Raw genomic sequence first — 12,568 nt, 5'->3', positions numbered from 1 at the left:
GGCCGAATGCTATACCCATCATAATCATCAACGTCTTTACATTTCCGCCATTTTCGCGTGCTTGTCACAACTCATGCCTCACCAGCAAAACCTCAGAAGTTTGACTTACAGGAGGGTGTTTCTTCTAGATGGGGGAAAAAGCACTAGTGTTCTTTACTAAGGCCATGTGTATCACTTTGTCTGTACATAGCTGGTGTCTTCTCATTCATGATGTGTTGTCATGTACTCTAGAAATATGCATGTATTAGTGGTTACCGGTGGATAATTTCGAAATTATTCCCATTACAGAAAGCCAATATTGGAAGCCCAACATCTAGTGGTGACTGGACTTTAAATCCTGATGAGCTAGCTAGTAAATTTAACTCCAGAACCAAAGCCATCATATTGAATACGCCAAATAATCCTGTAGGCAAGGTAAGTGTGTTTCTAAACTAATAGAAATATGACAGTTCTTGTATCTGTCTTGAGTGTATTCAATACTTTACCACCAACTGTTCTTTGCTTTATAGATTTATACCAGAAAAGAGCTGGAGATGATCGCTGATCTCTGCATTAAACATGATGTCTTATGCATAAGTGATGAAGTGTATGAATGGCTTGTGTACACTGGAAATAAACATATTAAAATAGGTACTTTTTATTGTAATAGTCACAACAGAAATGTCTGATTGAAATAATTTTATATGTAGATTTGTCTTTAACAAAATAAAAAGACATTCCAGTTTGAAAATGTATTTACCCCCCTATTTACAAAGCCGTGTGGCAGTGCCGACACAGCCCAAGTGAATGGGCTGTGTTGGCATTACCACACTGGCAGCCGCTTGCGTGGCTTTGTAAACAAGGGGTTAATTTGGGGTGGGTGCTTCTCTCTCAGCATGCAGCCATAATATGTAACAAAAACATTTTGATTAAAAAAAAAACAGCATTTTTTTTTTATTTCAAGATTTTATTTTTTGTCTGACATACCTGTCCACCTTCTGTTTCCCCTACTGAGTCTATCTGGGCGCATAGAAAGGCAGCGTGAGACTATATAGAGAGGTCCAAGACAGTTACACTATTAGCAGATGTATTTCATATACTTTTTTGAAAGGGTAGAGTTTTGTGGGTGGGCAGTGGCATTTTTTTCTCCCCCATTTCTCCAAAATTATTCTGATTAAATTGGTGAAATCCAGTTCAAGAACATCCCACCTTCGCTGTGAGCATACTTTACATACTTAACAGTGACCAGTAGATTTATGTATGTATTTTACAAGGATTTATTGTCTGCCAGTGTAAGACCTGTCTTCTTCCTTTGGTGGACTACATAAGTATTTTAAGCTATCAAAGACAAATGCTAAAAACAAACTTTGGAAGATTTACACTCTTCGCAACATCAGGAAAAAAAATCTGTTAATTTATCCAAAGAATTAAAAACATCTCCTATTAAGTGAATCCTTTTAAAAATGTAATTGTTTCCAAATTCTTTCAAAAAGAAACTTTGATTTCTCCCACATATCTTGTAGTAGAATATTCCCCATAGCAGGCCTAGTCACTGAAAAAGCCCTGGCTCAGGTTATAGTTAACTTGGCAGCCACACTTAATAGAATGTATTATTTGTCTTCTATTGGCCAATATTTTAGCTAATATTTTTAAATCAACATTAATTAAGGAGATGGGTCTGTGTGAACCACACACTGTACTGTCCCTTTAAGTAGTGCTGGATATCCTGCATTATGACATTTATAGACCTTATCCAATTTATTTAGAATAATTTAAGTTGGTCGTACCGCATAGATTGCTGAATGCATTAACATCAAAACCTTGAAGTTAACCCTAATGGTTATAAGGAAGCAAATGGACTTAGTCAATGACAGCAAGTTAAAGATGCGAGTGATTTAACTTAGTGGGATACATGCTGGCAAAATAGATATCCTGCTACCATCCATGCAGCAGAGTTTTGGATCAATTGCTTTACACTCACTGATGATTTGGTAATATCCAGATAAACAGAGTTTACAAAACAAGTACCTGTACCACTGTAGTGAAATCACTTTAGGTATAAACAGTTAGAAATAAGCATTTATGGTGATGTTCCTATATAGGGCTTGGTTATGTATCTTCTCTTTAATCTTCCCTTTACCTTGCCCTTGAAGAAAAAACTCTTGAGTCTTCAAATTTTAGCTCTTCTGCTAACCCCCAGGTATTGCTAGAACGTGATACTTCTATTTTCCTCTTCCAGGACCTCAGTGTTGCTTCTGCAAATAAGGGATAGGTTAAGGGTAACAGATCCCAGTTCAAATTTAGATTTTTTAAAAAAGTGTTTCCTCATTCCTATAAAGGCTTTTTCTAACTGGATGAACATTTGGGGCTTGATCCCCAGTCTTTTTCCACTGATGCAATGTTTGGTTGATCATCACCTGTTAGATTACTGTAAGCTATTTAGATTGCTAAAAGAAAGTCTATAGTTTCAAGTTAAACCCTGGGGGTTGCTCAGTTCATGACTTTTAAAGGTCAGAGAGACATCACTGATATAAATGGATGAATTGTCAGAGTCCAACCAAGGATCTTAGTTTCAGTGACAGATTGTTACAGCTGAACTGCAGAGGAGAATGTGGAATGTTGAGGCCGATAGTTCATGGTTCTTCAAGCAGAAATGTTTACTATAGGGTATTTATAGATTTTCCTTGCTTTTATCTGTGTGACTAGAAACATAGAAAAATCTAGTCAGATAAAGACCATGTGGTCTGTCAAGTCTGCCCATCCATGCAGTTGCAATAAGATACGGTATATAAATTAACATAAATAAAATAAAAATAAATGCATGTGGGTAAGAGGAACCCGAATTATAGCTACGTCTTGCAAGGTTCCGCGTTAGGAGTTACGGATCAAGAAAGGGATCTGGGTGTCGTCGTCGATGATACGCTGAAACCTTCTGCTCAGTGTGCTGCTGCGGCTAGGAAAGCGAATAGAATGTTGGGTGTTATTAGGAAGGGTATGGAGTCCAGGTGTGCGGATGTTATAATGCCGTTGTATCGCTCCATGGTGCGACCGCACCTGGAGTATTGTGTTTGGGGAGCGTGCCAGGTGCCCTTGACCTGGATTGGCCACTGTCGGTGACAGGATGCTGGGCTAGATGGACCTTTGGTCTTTCCCAGTATGGCACTACTTATGTACTTATGTACTTATCTATTCTCCCTATTACTCCCTTAGAGATCCTATGTGCTTGTCCCAAGCTCTCTTAAATTCAGATGCTTTACTGTTTTCATCTTCACCACTTTCACCGGGAGGCTAGTCCACAAATTCACACCCTTTCCATGAAAGAAGTATTTCCTCAGGTTACTTCTGAGTCTATCCCTTTTACCTTCATCCAATGCCCCCTCATTCCAGAGCTTCCTTTCAACTGAAAGAGACTCACCACCTGTGCATTTATCCTGCATAGGTATTTAGATACCTCTATCATATCTCCCCTCTTCTGCCTTTCTTCCAAAGTATACATATTGACATCTTTAAGGCTGTCCCCATACACTTTATGATGAAGACCACTGGCCATTTTAGTAGCTGATCTCTGGACTGACTCCATCTTGTTTATATTTTTTTGAAAGCGCAGTATCCATAATTGTACACAGTATTCTAAATGAGGTCTCACCAGAGTCTTATACAGGGGCATCATCACCTCCTTTTTCCTACTGCACATTCCCCCCCCCCCCCCCCCCCCCACCGTGCACCCAAGCATCATTCTAGCTTTTGTCGTTGCTTTTTCTAACCTGGTTGGCAGCCTTAAGATCATCGCATACGATCACACCCAAGTCTCACTTCTCTTTCATGCTCAAAAGTTCTTCACCCCCTAAACTGTACTGTTTCTTCAGGTTTTTGCAGTTCAAATGCATTACCCTGCATTTTTTAGTATTAAATCTAATACGCTAAGTTCTTCCTCATGTTATTCACACCATCACGGGTGTCTACCCTGTTGCAGATTTTGGTATCATCCGTAAAGAAGCAAACCTTACCAGACAGCCCTTCAGCAATATTGCTTACAAAAATGTTATAAAGAACTGGCCCAAGAACTGAACCTTGTGGCACACCACTGGTGACATCCTTTCCCTCGGAATGAACTCCATTTACCACTACCCTCTGTCATCTTCAATCAACTGGTTCCTACCTAGTCACATTAGGGCCCATTCTGAGGGCACTCAGTTTATTTATTAGTTGTGCGGAACTGTGTCAAAGTTTGTACTAAAATCTAAATACACCACATCTAGTACTCTTCCTCGATCCAGCTCTCTGGTTACCCGGTCAAAGAAATTAATCAGATTTGTCTGACAAGACCTGCCTCTAATGAAACCATGTTGCCTCGGGTCCTGTAATCCATTGGATTCCAAAATCTTTACTATTCTCTGTTTTAAAAGTGTTTCCGTTAATTTACTTACCATGGAAGTCAGTCTTACAGGCCTGTTGGTCCCAACCTCTTCTTTACTTCCACTTTTGTGGAGAGGGTCCATATCTGCTCTTCAGTCCTCTGGGACCACTCCCAATTCTAGAGAAGCATTGAAAAGGTGAACCATGGGGTAAGACAGAAAACTGTGTAAATAACTTTTCCTCCTCATTCCTTTCTTAACTTATTTTTGCAATGTGGGACTACTACATATACAAACATAACATAGCAACATAGAAAATGACGGCAGCTAAAGACCATATAGCCTATCCAGTCCTCCCATACATACCACCTACTATATCTCCCTTTCCCTTAAAGATCTTATTTGCTCACCCCATGCTTTCTTGCATTCAGATACAGTCATTAGCACCTTCACCAGAAGGTCATTCTACACATTCACTACCCTTTCTGTAAAGAATTATTTCCATAGATTACTCCTGAGTCTGCCCCAATCAATATCATCTTCTGTCCCCTCATTCCAGAGCTTCTTTTCAGTTCAAAGACTGTTTCTTATGCATTTATTCCATGGAGATATTTAAATATCTTCCTCATTTCTCTCCTCTTTCGCCTTGTATTGAGATCTTTGTCTGTCCCCACAAGCTTTATGATGATCACCGACCATTTTAGTAGCAGCCATTTGGACTGACTCCATCCTTTTTCTGGCTTTTTGAAGGTGCGTTTTCCAGAATTGTACATAGCAATCTAAATGAGGTTTCACCAGAGACTTTTCTAAAGAGGCAATATCGCCTCCTTTCTCCTGCTGACCATTCCTCTCCTTATGCATCCTTCTAGCTTTTGTCATCAACTTTTCTACCTTTTTGGCTATCTTGAGATGTTTGGATATAATTATACTCCGCTCTTCTTTCGTGCACAGAAGTACTTCATCCTCTATTCTGTACTGCTCCCTTGGGTTTTTGCAGCCTAGCATGACCCTGCAGTTTTTAGGATTAAATCTTGGCTGCCATAGTCTAGATCATTCTTCAAGCATTGTTAATTCCTCTTTATGTTATCCACACCATCAGAGGTATCTACCCTGTTACAGATTTTGATATCATCTCAAAGTGGTAAACCTTACAAGAGAGCTATTGAGCAATATCGCTTACAATAATATTAGAAAGAACTGGATCCTTGCAGCACACCACTGGTGACATCCTTTTCTTCAGAATGAACTCCATTTACCACTACCTTTTGTCACCTTCCACTTACCCAGTTTCTAACCCAGGCAGTTGCTTTAGGGCCCATAATGATGGCCATCAGTTTGTAAGTCAGCTACGTGGAACTGTTTCCAAGGCTTTGCCAAAATCTAAGTAAACCACATCTAGCGCTCTGTTTGTCTGAGAAGATCTATCTCTAGTAAAACCATTCTACCTTGGGACCTGCAATCCATTAGATTTCAGAAACCTCCCTAACCTCTGTCGGAGAAGTATTTCCATTAATTTACTCACAACAGAGGGCAGACTAATTGGCCTGTAGTTTCCAACATCCTCCTTAGTTTTGCTTCTGTGGAGAGGGACCATATGTGCCTTTCTCCAGTCCTGTCATGGTTGTCATCATCCGTGCCTTGCTCGTTAGTGTCCTGATCCATCTAGACACTTTAAATTTACCTGCTGTTCTAGTCAGTGACCTGTGGGGTCACTGTAGAGTGGTGGAGGCCAAGCTGGTGATGTCATCAGTGCTGAGCCCTTCTTAAACTGGCCTCTGCATGTGCTCAGTGTTCTGGCAATAATTCCTGATTGAGCTCAGGCCTGCCTGAGGCTCTGCTAGTTCCAACTGTTGTCTCCTTGTCAGGCTGTGGCCTGAAATTTTGCTGCAGCTTTCACCTTCTTGCTCTGTTCCAGTATAGCCTGCTTCCAAGCCTTGAAGTCCAGAGAGCTTCTTGTACTTCAGCTGAGATTCCAGTCATCCGCAGTGAGTCCTTGATCATTGGTTGCAGTGAGTAGGCTCCGCTCTGAGTTTTGGACTGTGTGTGCTGGGATGAAGAGGAGTGCTGTAGGTACTGGGGCCATGGCCGTGTCTCAGAGTTTCTCTGGACAAGGTAATTGTGCTTGGAGCGCAGAGGGATCCGCGTGGGCTGTTCCTGGTTCCTGTTTGCTGCGCTGTGCCTGTGTGTCCTTTTGCCCTGGGAACCTTGGCTTGGACATTGCTTTCTTAAGCCTTGTTTGCCCTGGGAGCATTCGGCTTGGGCGCTTCAGAAATTGTATTGACCTTTTGCCCTGGGAGCATTGGCTCAGGCATTGCGTGCTTAAACTTTGTTTGCCCTGGAAGCATTGGCTCGGGCACCTCAGTGCCTGTTTGGTTTTGTGCCATTCTTTGCCTCCAGTGAGTGAAGGGGTCTGCTCAAGTTCCCTACCTACTAGAGACTATTTTTATTTTCCTTTGCTTGGCTGCTGTTCCTCTCCTGCTTCCGAGAGAACTTGCCGCGGGGGTCCCGCGGCTTACATGAGAGTCCTGATAGAATGAACCTTTATCTGACTGCCAGCGGCCTTACCGCTTCCAGCTAAGTGCCCTTTGCTTTCCGTTTTCCCGTCGGGGCGGGCCTTTATTTAGCTTCTTGTGTTTGCTTTTCCAGTTCGACTAGACTGTCCTCCTATTTGCCATTGTAAGCTGTTTGTTTTTGCTTTGCTTTAGCTAGTGTTAGGTTACGCAGCTAGGCTGCTTATTGTTCTTTTCCCTCTCTTGTTTTCTGAAACATTTGTTTGCCCATTTGTTTTGTATTCCTTTTGCTGCCAATAAAGCTACCTTAGTTCACCTGCAGTCCAGTTCTTTGGAATACTCTTGACTCTATGGGACTCCGTCTGCCCAGAGGTGGCAGAGTGATCATCACGCAGCTACCTCTGGGCCAAGGGCTCATAAACGTCACAAGTACTCCAAGACTACTCCAGGCTCTAAAGAAACATTGAAAGGGTTAGACAGAGGAGCACCCAGAACATCCCTTTTTTTTATTTATTTGTAATTTTACAATAATACATTCTTATTACTATAAATGCAGGATTTCAGAAAGGATACAAAGAAAATAAAGCATCTCAGCATTTCCCACAATAGCGTATTAAATGATGAGAAAGAGAAAAAATAATAATTAAACATTGACCACAATAATTGTTGGAACAAGATTTGGCAAAAATTATAAAGAATGAATCAAATCAATCAGGGTGGAGAGCGTTATTCGCCCACTAGAAGGTGCAAACAGTATTTCCCTATGAGGTCATTCAGGCTTGAACATTTCCCTCTTCCTTGGCTTTTATAAATTCATCTAATTTCTTTGGATCCAGAAACACAACTAACATTATTGATTGTTAACAAACATCTGCAGGGATACTTTAAAGTATAGATTCCTCCTAAGGCGAGAGTCCTTGGTTTTAAGGCCAAAAACTCACGCCTTCTTTTCTGTGTGTCCCTGTTCAAATCTGGAAAAATTTGTATTTTCTCACCAAAGAAATTAGTTTGCATATTTTTAAAGTACAAACGAAAAACATTGTTCCTATCAACTTCAAAAGCGAAGGAAACTATTAAAGTCAGTCGTTGAGTGACTGTTTCCAAAGAGTTCTCCAAAAAAGCCGTCACATTTAAATCAGGCAGTGGTTCTGGTGAAGCTGATTTTGCCCCAAAGATATATTGTGCCTTGACAACTGGTGGTATAGCTTCTTTAGGAATATTCAAGACTTCTCCCAAATATCTCTTAAACATATCAACCGGAGGTATTAAAGGAACTTTAGGAAAATTGAGAAGTCTTAAATTGTTCCGTCTAGCCTGGTTGTCCAAGTATTCAACCTTTTTTACCAGAATTTCCTTATCTTTAGGCTTGTTACATTCTGTAAGGATTTTACTTCCTCACTCAAAGTCTCTATTTTCTCGTCATGTTTTCGAGCTTGAGAAGTGACAAGAGCTTGGGAAGTTTTAAGAGAGGAAAAATCTTCTTTTAATATATCCGTTACCTGGACCAGGTTCCTGTTCATAGCCTGAATGGCGTCCCATAGGCTCTTGAGAGTAATTGCTGTTAGTTTTCCGACTCCTCGTGTGTCCATGGAAGGTTGCCCCGATACTGGCGGAGGTAGCATGTTCCATTTCACCTTTCCTGGTAGCAGTAGTTACTGGGGTCATTTCTGTTACGGATCTTCCTCTGACTGCTTGCGAGCTCGACTCACCAGTCTGCTCAACAAGCTGTGATCCCGTTACAGATAGAACACTTCCGGGTCGAGGAGGTACAGCACCAGAGGCTGGGCTTAGCGAAGCCTCCTCAATACTGCAGTCTGGCATCGTTCCATCAAAAGTGACCTTCGTCGGCGTCTGTGGCTCAACTCGCTGTATTCCAAAACACTCAAGCGTCGGCTGGTGGGGAGTGGAACTAACGGGGGCAGAGGAAGCTTGCGACCCCGTTTTTCCCTTCCTTTTCCCTATGATGTCGTCGGGTAAGGAGTAATTCCACCGCTAGCTTTACTGGGGTCAGGAGCTCAGCGAGTAACATCCTATCCTCCCTGGCGGCCATCTTGCTCCCACCCGGCCATCTTGTTCCCACCCAGAACATCCCTAAGTTCCTTCAATATCCTCAGATGTATCTGGCCCTTTGTCTACCTTTAGTTTAGCTAGTTCTTCACAAACACATTCTTCTGAAAATTGTTCAGACACACTTTTATTACTTTTTGTGTTTGTCTTCTGCAGACCTACTCCTGGCCCTTTATCTGTGAACATAGAACAGAACTTAATTAACTACACTAATTATGCTAGTTGGTCCACCAATAACCTTGGCCTTCACTCTCAGTTCTTGAAGGCTGCCAAGAAGACAGGATTTCAGGATATCCGTTTTGAATATGAATGGAATATTTGCATGCCTATATTGTATGCAAATCTCTCTTATGCATATTCGTTAGGGGTAGCCTGAAAACCTCACTTTGGTGGTCCTTAAGGACTGAGAGTGAAGACCAAGGATCTAGCATCTGTTAAAGAGTTTCCTTCTGTTTTGTGCCAATGGGAAAACCTTTGACATGGTTCTTTTCACCTAGTGGTGGTAGCCTGCATTGCTCTTGTTGTTCGTAGCCTTACTGTGGATAGAATATCTATGCTAAGGATGCAAGAGTTAGGCCTCAAGTGCTGCAAACAGGCTAGGATTTCAGGATATCCCTAATGAATGTGCATGACAGAGATCTGCATGGATACCACCATCTATTTAAATTGTTTTGAAGATTGGGCAGGAGGTCTTAAAGCTTTGTTTTCATTTTACCTGATTGGCTGTGTTCAGTGAGGACCTCTCTGTTATCAAAAAACTTGGACCTGTGTCGTCCTCATTGTGCCCAACGTATTTCATCTATTTTCATCAAAATATCCTCTCTGAGCACCTTTGGTTCCCATTTCACATCACCAAAGAATCGTTGAAGACTGTACACAGATTGTAGCTCATCATTTGTGCATTTCTCTTCCTGTGGTGCCTCAGCTTTGGAGTCTGCAGATGCCATGCTGGTGGAGGGGAGTAGGCAAGCTGTGATTCCAGTGTTTACTCTCTGTTGGGAACACGGTATCGCTTTAATCTTTGCGGTCTTCACTTTGCTTGCCACGGGAGAGGTAGATTGAGTCCTCGGTCTATTTTTAGCTGTTTTCAGTGTTGATGCTTGCAGATGTTGTAAAACTGAGTGTAATTCATTATTTTAAGGCTATAATTTTGATGTTTGTGTAAACACATCTATTACATATTTTTCAGTCACTTTTTTCAACTATTTTAACTTTCCTTTAAGTATGCTTGTTTATTGTACTTTTATCGGACCCCTGGCATAGACTTGAAACATGGTGCATGTTGGATCTTAATAAAATTGATTCCTACTTTGAAGTTGATGTCACTCTTTTAAAGTGTAAATGTTAGTGTGGAAAGCAAGTGCCTGAGCATCAGGCTATTGTTTGGGATACTGACATCACTTTCTCCCGCCTCCCACCCCAGCTGTAACTTTTAAAGCTTTATTTAAAAAAAAATTATTTTCTGAACAGTAGAAACAGTTAAATGGTCAATATGTTTTAATACCAGTGGCTTACTACTACTACTACTACTATTTAACATTTCTAAAGCGCTACTAGGGTTACGCAGCGCTGTACAATTTAACATAAAGGACAGTCCCTGCTCAAAGAGCTTACAATCTAAAGACAGTCAGTCCGATAGGGGTAGTCAAATTGGGGCAGTCTGGATTTCCTGAGAGGTGAGAGTTAGGTGCCGAAGGCAGCATTGAAGAGGTGGGCTTTGAGCAAAGACTTGAAGATGGGCAGGGAGGGGGCTTGGCGTAAGGGCTCAGGAAGGTTGTTCCAGGCATAGGGTGAGGTGAGGCAGAATGAGCGGAGCCTGGAGTTGGCGGTGGTGGAGAAGGGTACCGAGAGGAGGGATTTGTCCTGTGAACGGAGGTTTCGGGCTGGAACGTAAGGGGAGATGAGGGTAGAGAGGTAGTGAGGTGCAGCAGACTGAGTGCATTTGTAGGTAAGGAGGAGAAGCTTGAACTGTATGCGGTATCTGATTGGAAGCCAGTGAAGTGACCTGAGGAGAGGGGTGATATGAGTAGATCGGTTCAGGTGGCATATAAGACGTGCAGCAGAGTTCTGGACAGATTGAAGGGGGGGATAGATGGCTAAGTGGGAGGCCGGTGAGGAGTAGGTTGCAGTAGTCAAGGCGCGAGGTAATGAGAGCGTGGATGAGGGTTCGGATGGTGTGTTCAGAGAGGAAAGGGCGAATTTTGCTGATGTTGAAGAGGAAGAAACGACAGGTCTTGGCTATCTGCTGGATATGCGTGGAGAAGGAGAGGGAGGAGTTGAAGATGACTCCGAGGTTGCGGGCAGATGAGACGGGGAGGATGAGGTTGTTATCAACTGAGATGGAAAGTGGAGGAAGAGGAGAAGTGGGTTTTGGTGGAAAGACGATGAGCTCGGTCTTGGACATGTTCAGTTTCAGGTGGCGGTTGGACATCCAGGCAGCAGTGTCAGATAGGCAGGCCGATATCTTTGCCTGGGTCTCCGCGGTGATGTTTGGTGTGGAGAGATACAGCTGGGTGTCATCAGCATAGAGATGATTCTGGAAGCCATGAGATGAGATCAGGGAGCCCCGGGAAGAGGTGTAGATTGAGAAGAGAAGGGGTCCAAGGACAGATCCTTGGGGAACACCAACAGATAGCGGGATGGGGGTGGAGGAAGATCCATGAGAGTGAACTCTGAAGGTGCGGTGGGAGAGATAGGAGGAGAACCAGGAGAGGACAGAGCCTCGGAACCCAATTGAGGACAGTGTGGCAAGGAGTAAATCATGATTGACAGTGTCAAAAGCAGCGGATAGATCGAGGAGGATGAGGATGGAGTAGTGGCCTCTGGATTTGGCAAGGAACAGGTCGTTACAGACTTTAGAGAGTGCTGTTTCTGTCGAGTGAAGGGGGCGAAAACCGGATTGAAGTGGATCGAGGATGGCATGAGAGGAGAGAAAATCAAGGCAGCGGCTGTGAACGGCACGCTCAAGTATTTTGGAGAGGAAGGGTAGGAGGGAGATGAGTCAAGTGATGTTTTTTTGAGGAGGGGTGTGACTACGGCGTGCTTGAAGGTGTCAGGGACAGTTGCCGTGGAGAGAGAGAGGTTGAGGATATGACAGATGGAGGGGGTGACAGTATGAGAGATGGTGGTAAGTAAGTTGGTGGGGATGGGATCAGAGGGAACAGGTGGTGCATTTTGAGGAGGAAAGAAGGCGAGCGGTTTCCTCCTCGGTGATGTCAGGAAAGGAGGAGAAAGAGGTCTGGGATGGTTGGTTGAGGGAGAGGGTTGAAGGGTGAAGAGGCGGAGATGGCTTGCTAGTGAACTCCAGGTTGATCTTTTGCATCTTGTCGTGGAAGTAATCGGCCAGTGATTGAGGAGAGAGCGAGGGGGTGGGGTGGGAGCGGGGGGCACTTTGAGGAGGGAGTTATAGGGTTACCACATAGCTCCAGAAAAAGGAGGACACATTGATCCTGTCCGGGTTTTACTTCCATTGAAAGCAATGGAAGTAAAACCCAGACTGGCTCATTTTGTCCTCCTTTTTCTGGAGCCATATGGTAACCCTAGGGAGTTAAGGGTGGCGAAGAGACGACGGGGGTTGGAGCTGAGAGAGTTGGTCAATTGGGTGTAATAGTCCTGTTTGGCAAGGAATAGTGAGGACTGGAAGGAGGATAGCATGAA

General features: G+C 43.1%; 1 protein-coding gene across 15 annotated transcripts in view; it reads left to right on the top strand.

The window, feature by feature from the left end:
- KYAT3 (kynurenine aminotransferase 3) overlaps window positions 1–12,568 on the top strand; it is a 133,550-nt gene that overhangs the window by 83,537 nt on the left and 37,445 nt on the right. For all 15 annotated transcript variants that reach the window (XM_030206117.1, XM_030206116.1, XM_030206123.1 and 12 more), the window contains 2 exons: window positions 289–414; window positions 510–630. In XM_030206117.1, the coding sequence (XP_030061977.1) occupies window positions 289–414; window positions 510–630 (247 nt within the window). The remainder of the gene's footprint in view (window positions 1–288; window positions 415–509; window positions 631–12,568) is intronic.

This window comes from Microcaecilia unicolor, chromosome 6 (assembly GCF_901765095.1).
Source record: "Microcaecilia unicolor chromosome 6, aMicUni1.1, whole genome shotgun sequence".
NCBI lineage: Eukaryota > Metazoa > Chordata > Amphibia > Gymnophiona > Siphonopidae > Microcaecilia > Microcaecilia unicolor.
This window is presented reverse-complemented; position numbering and strand designations above follow the sequence as displayed.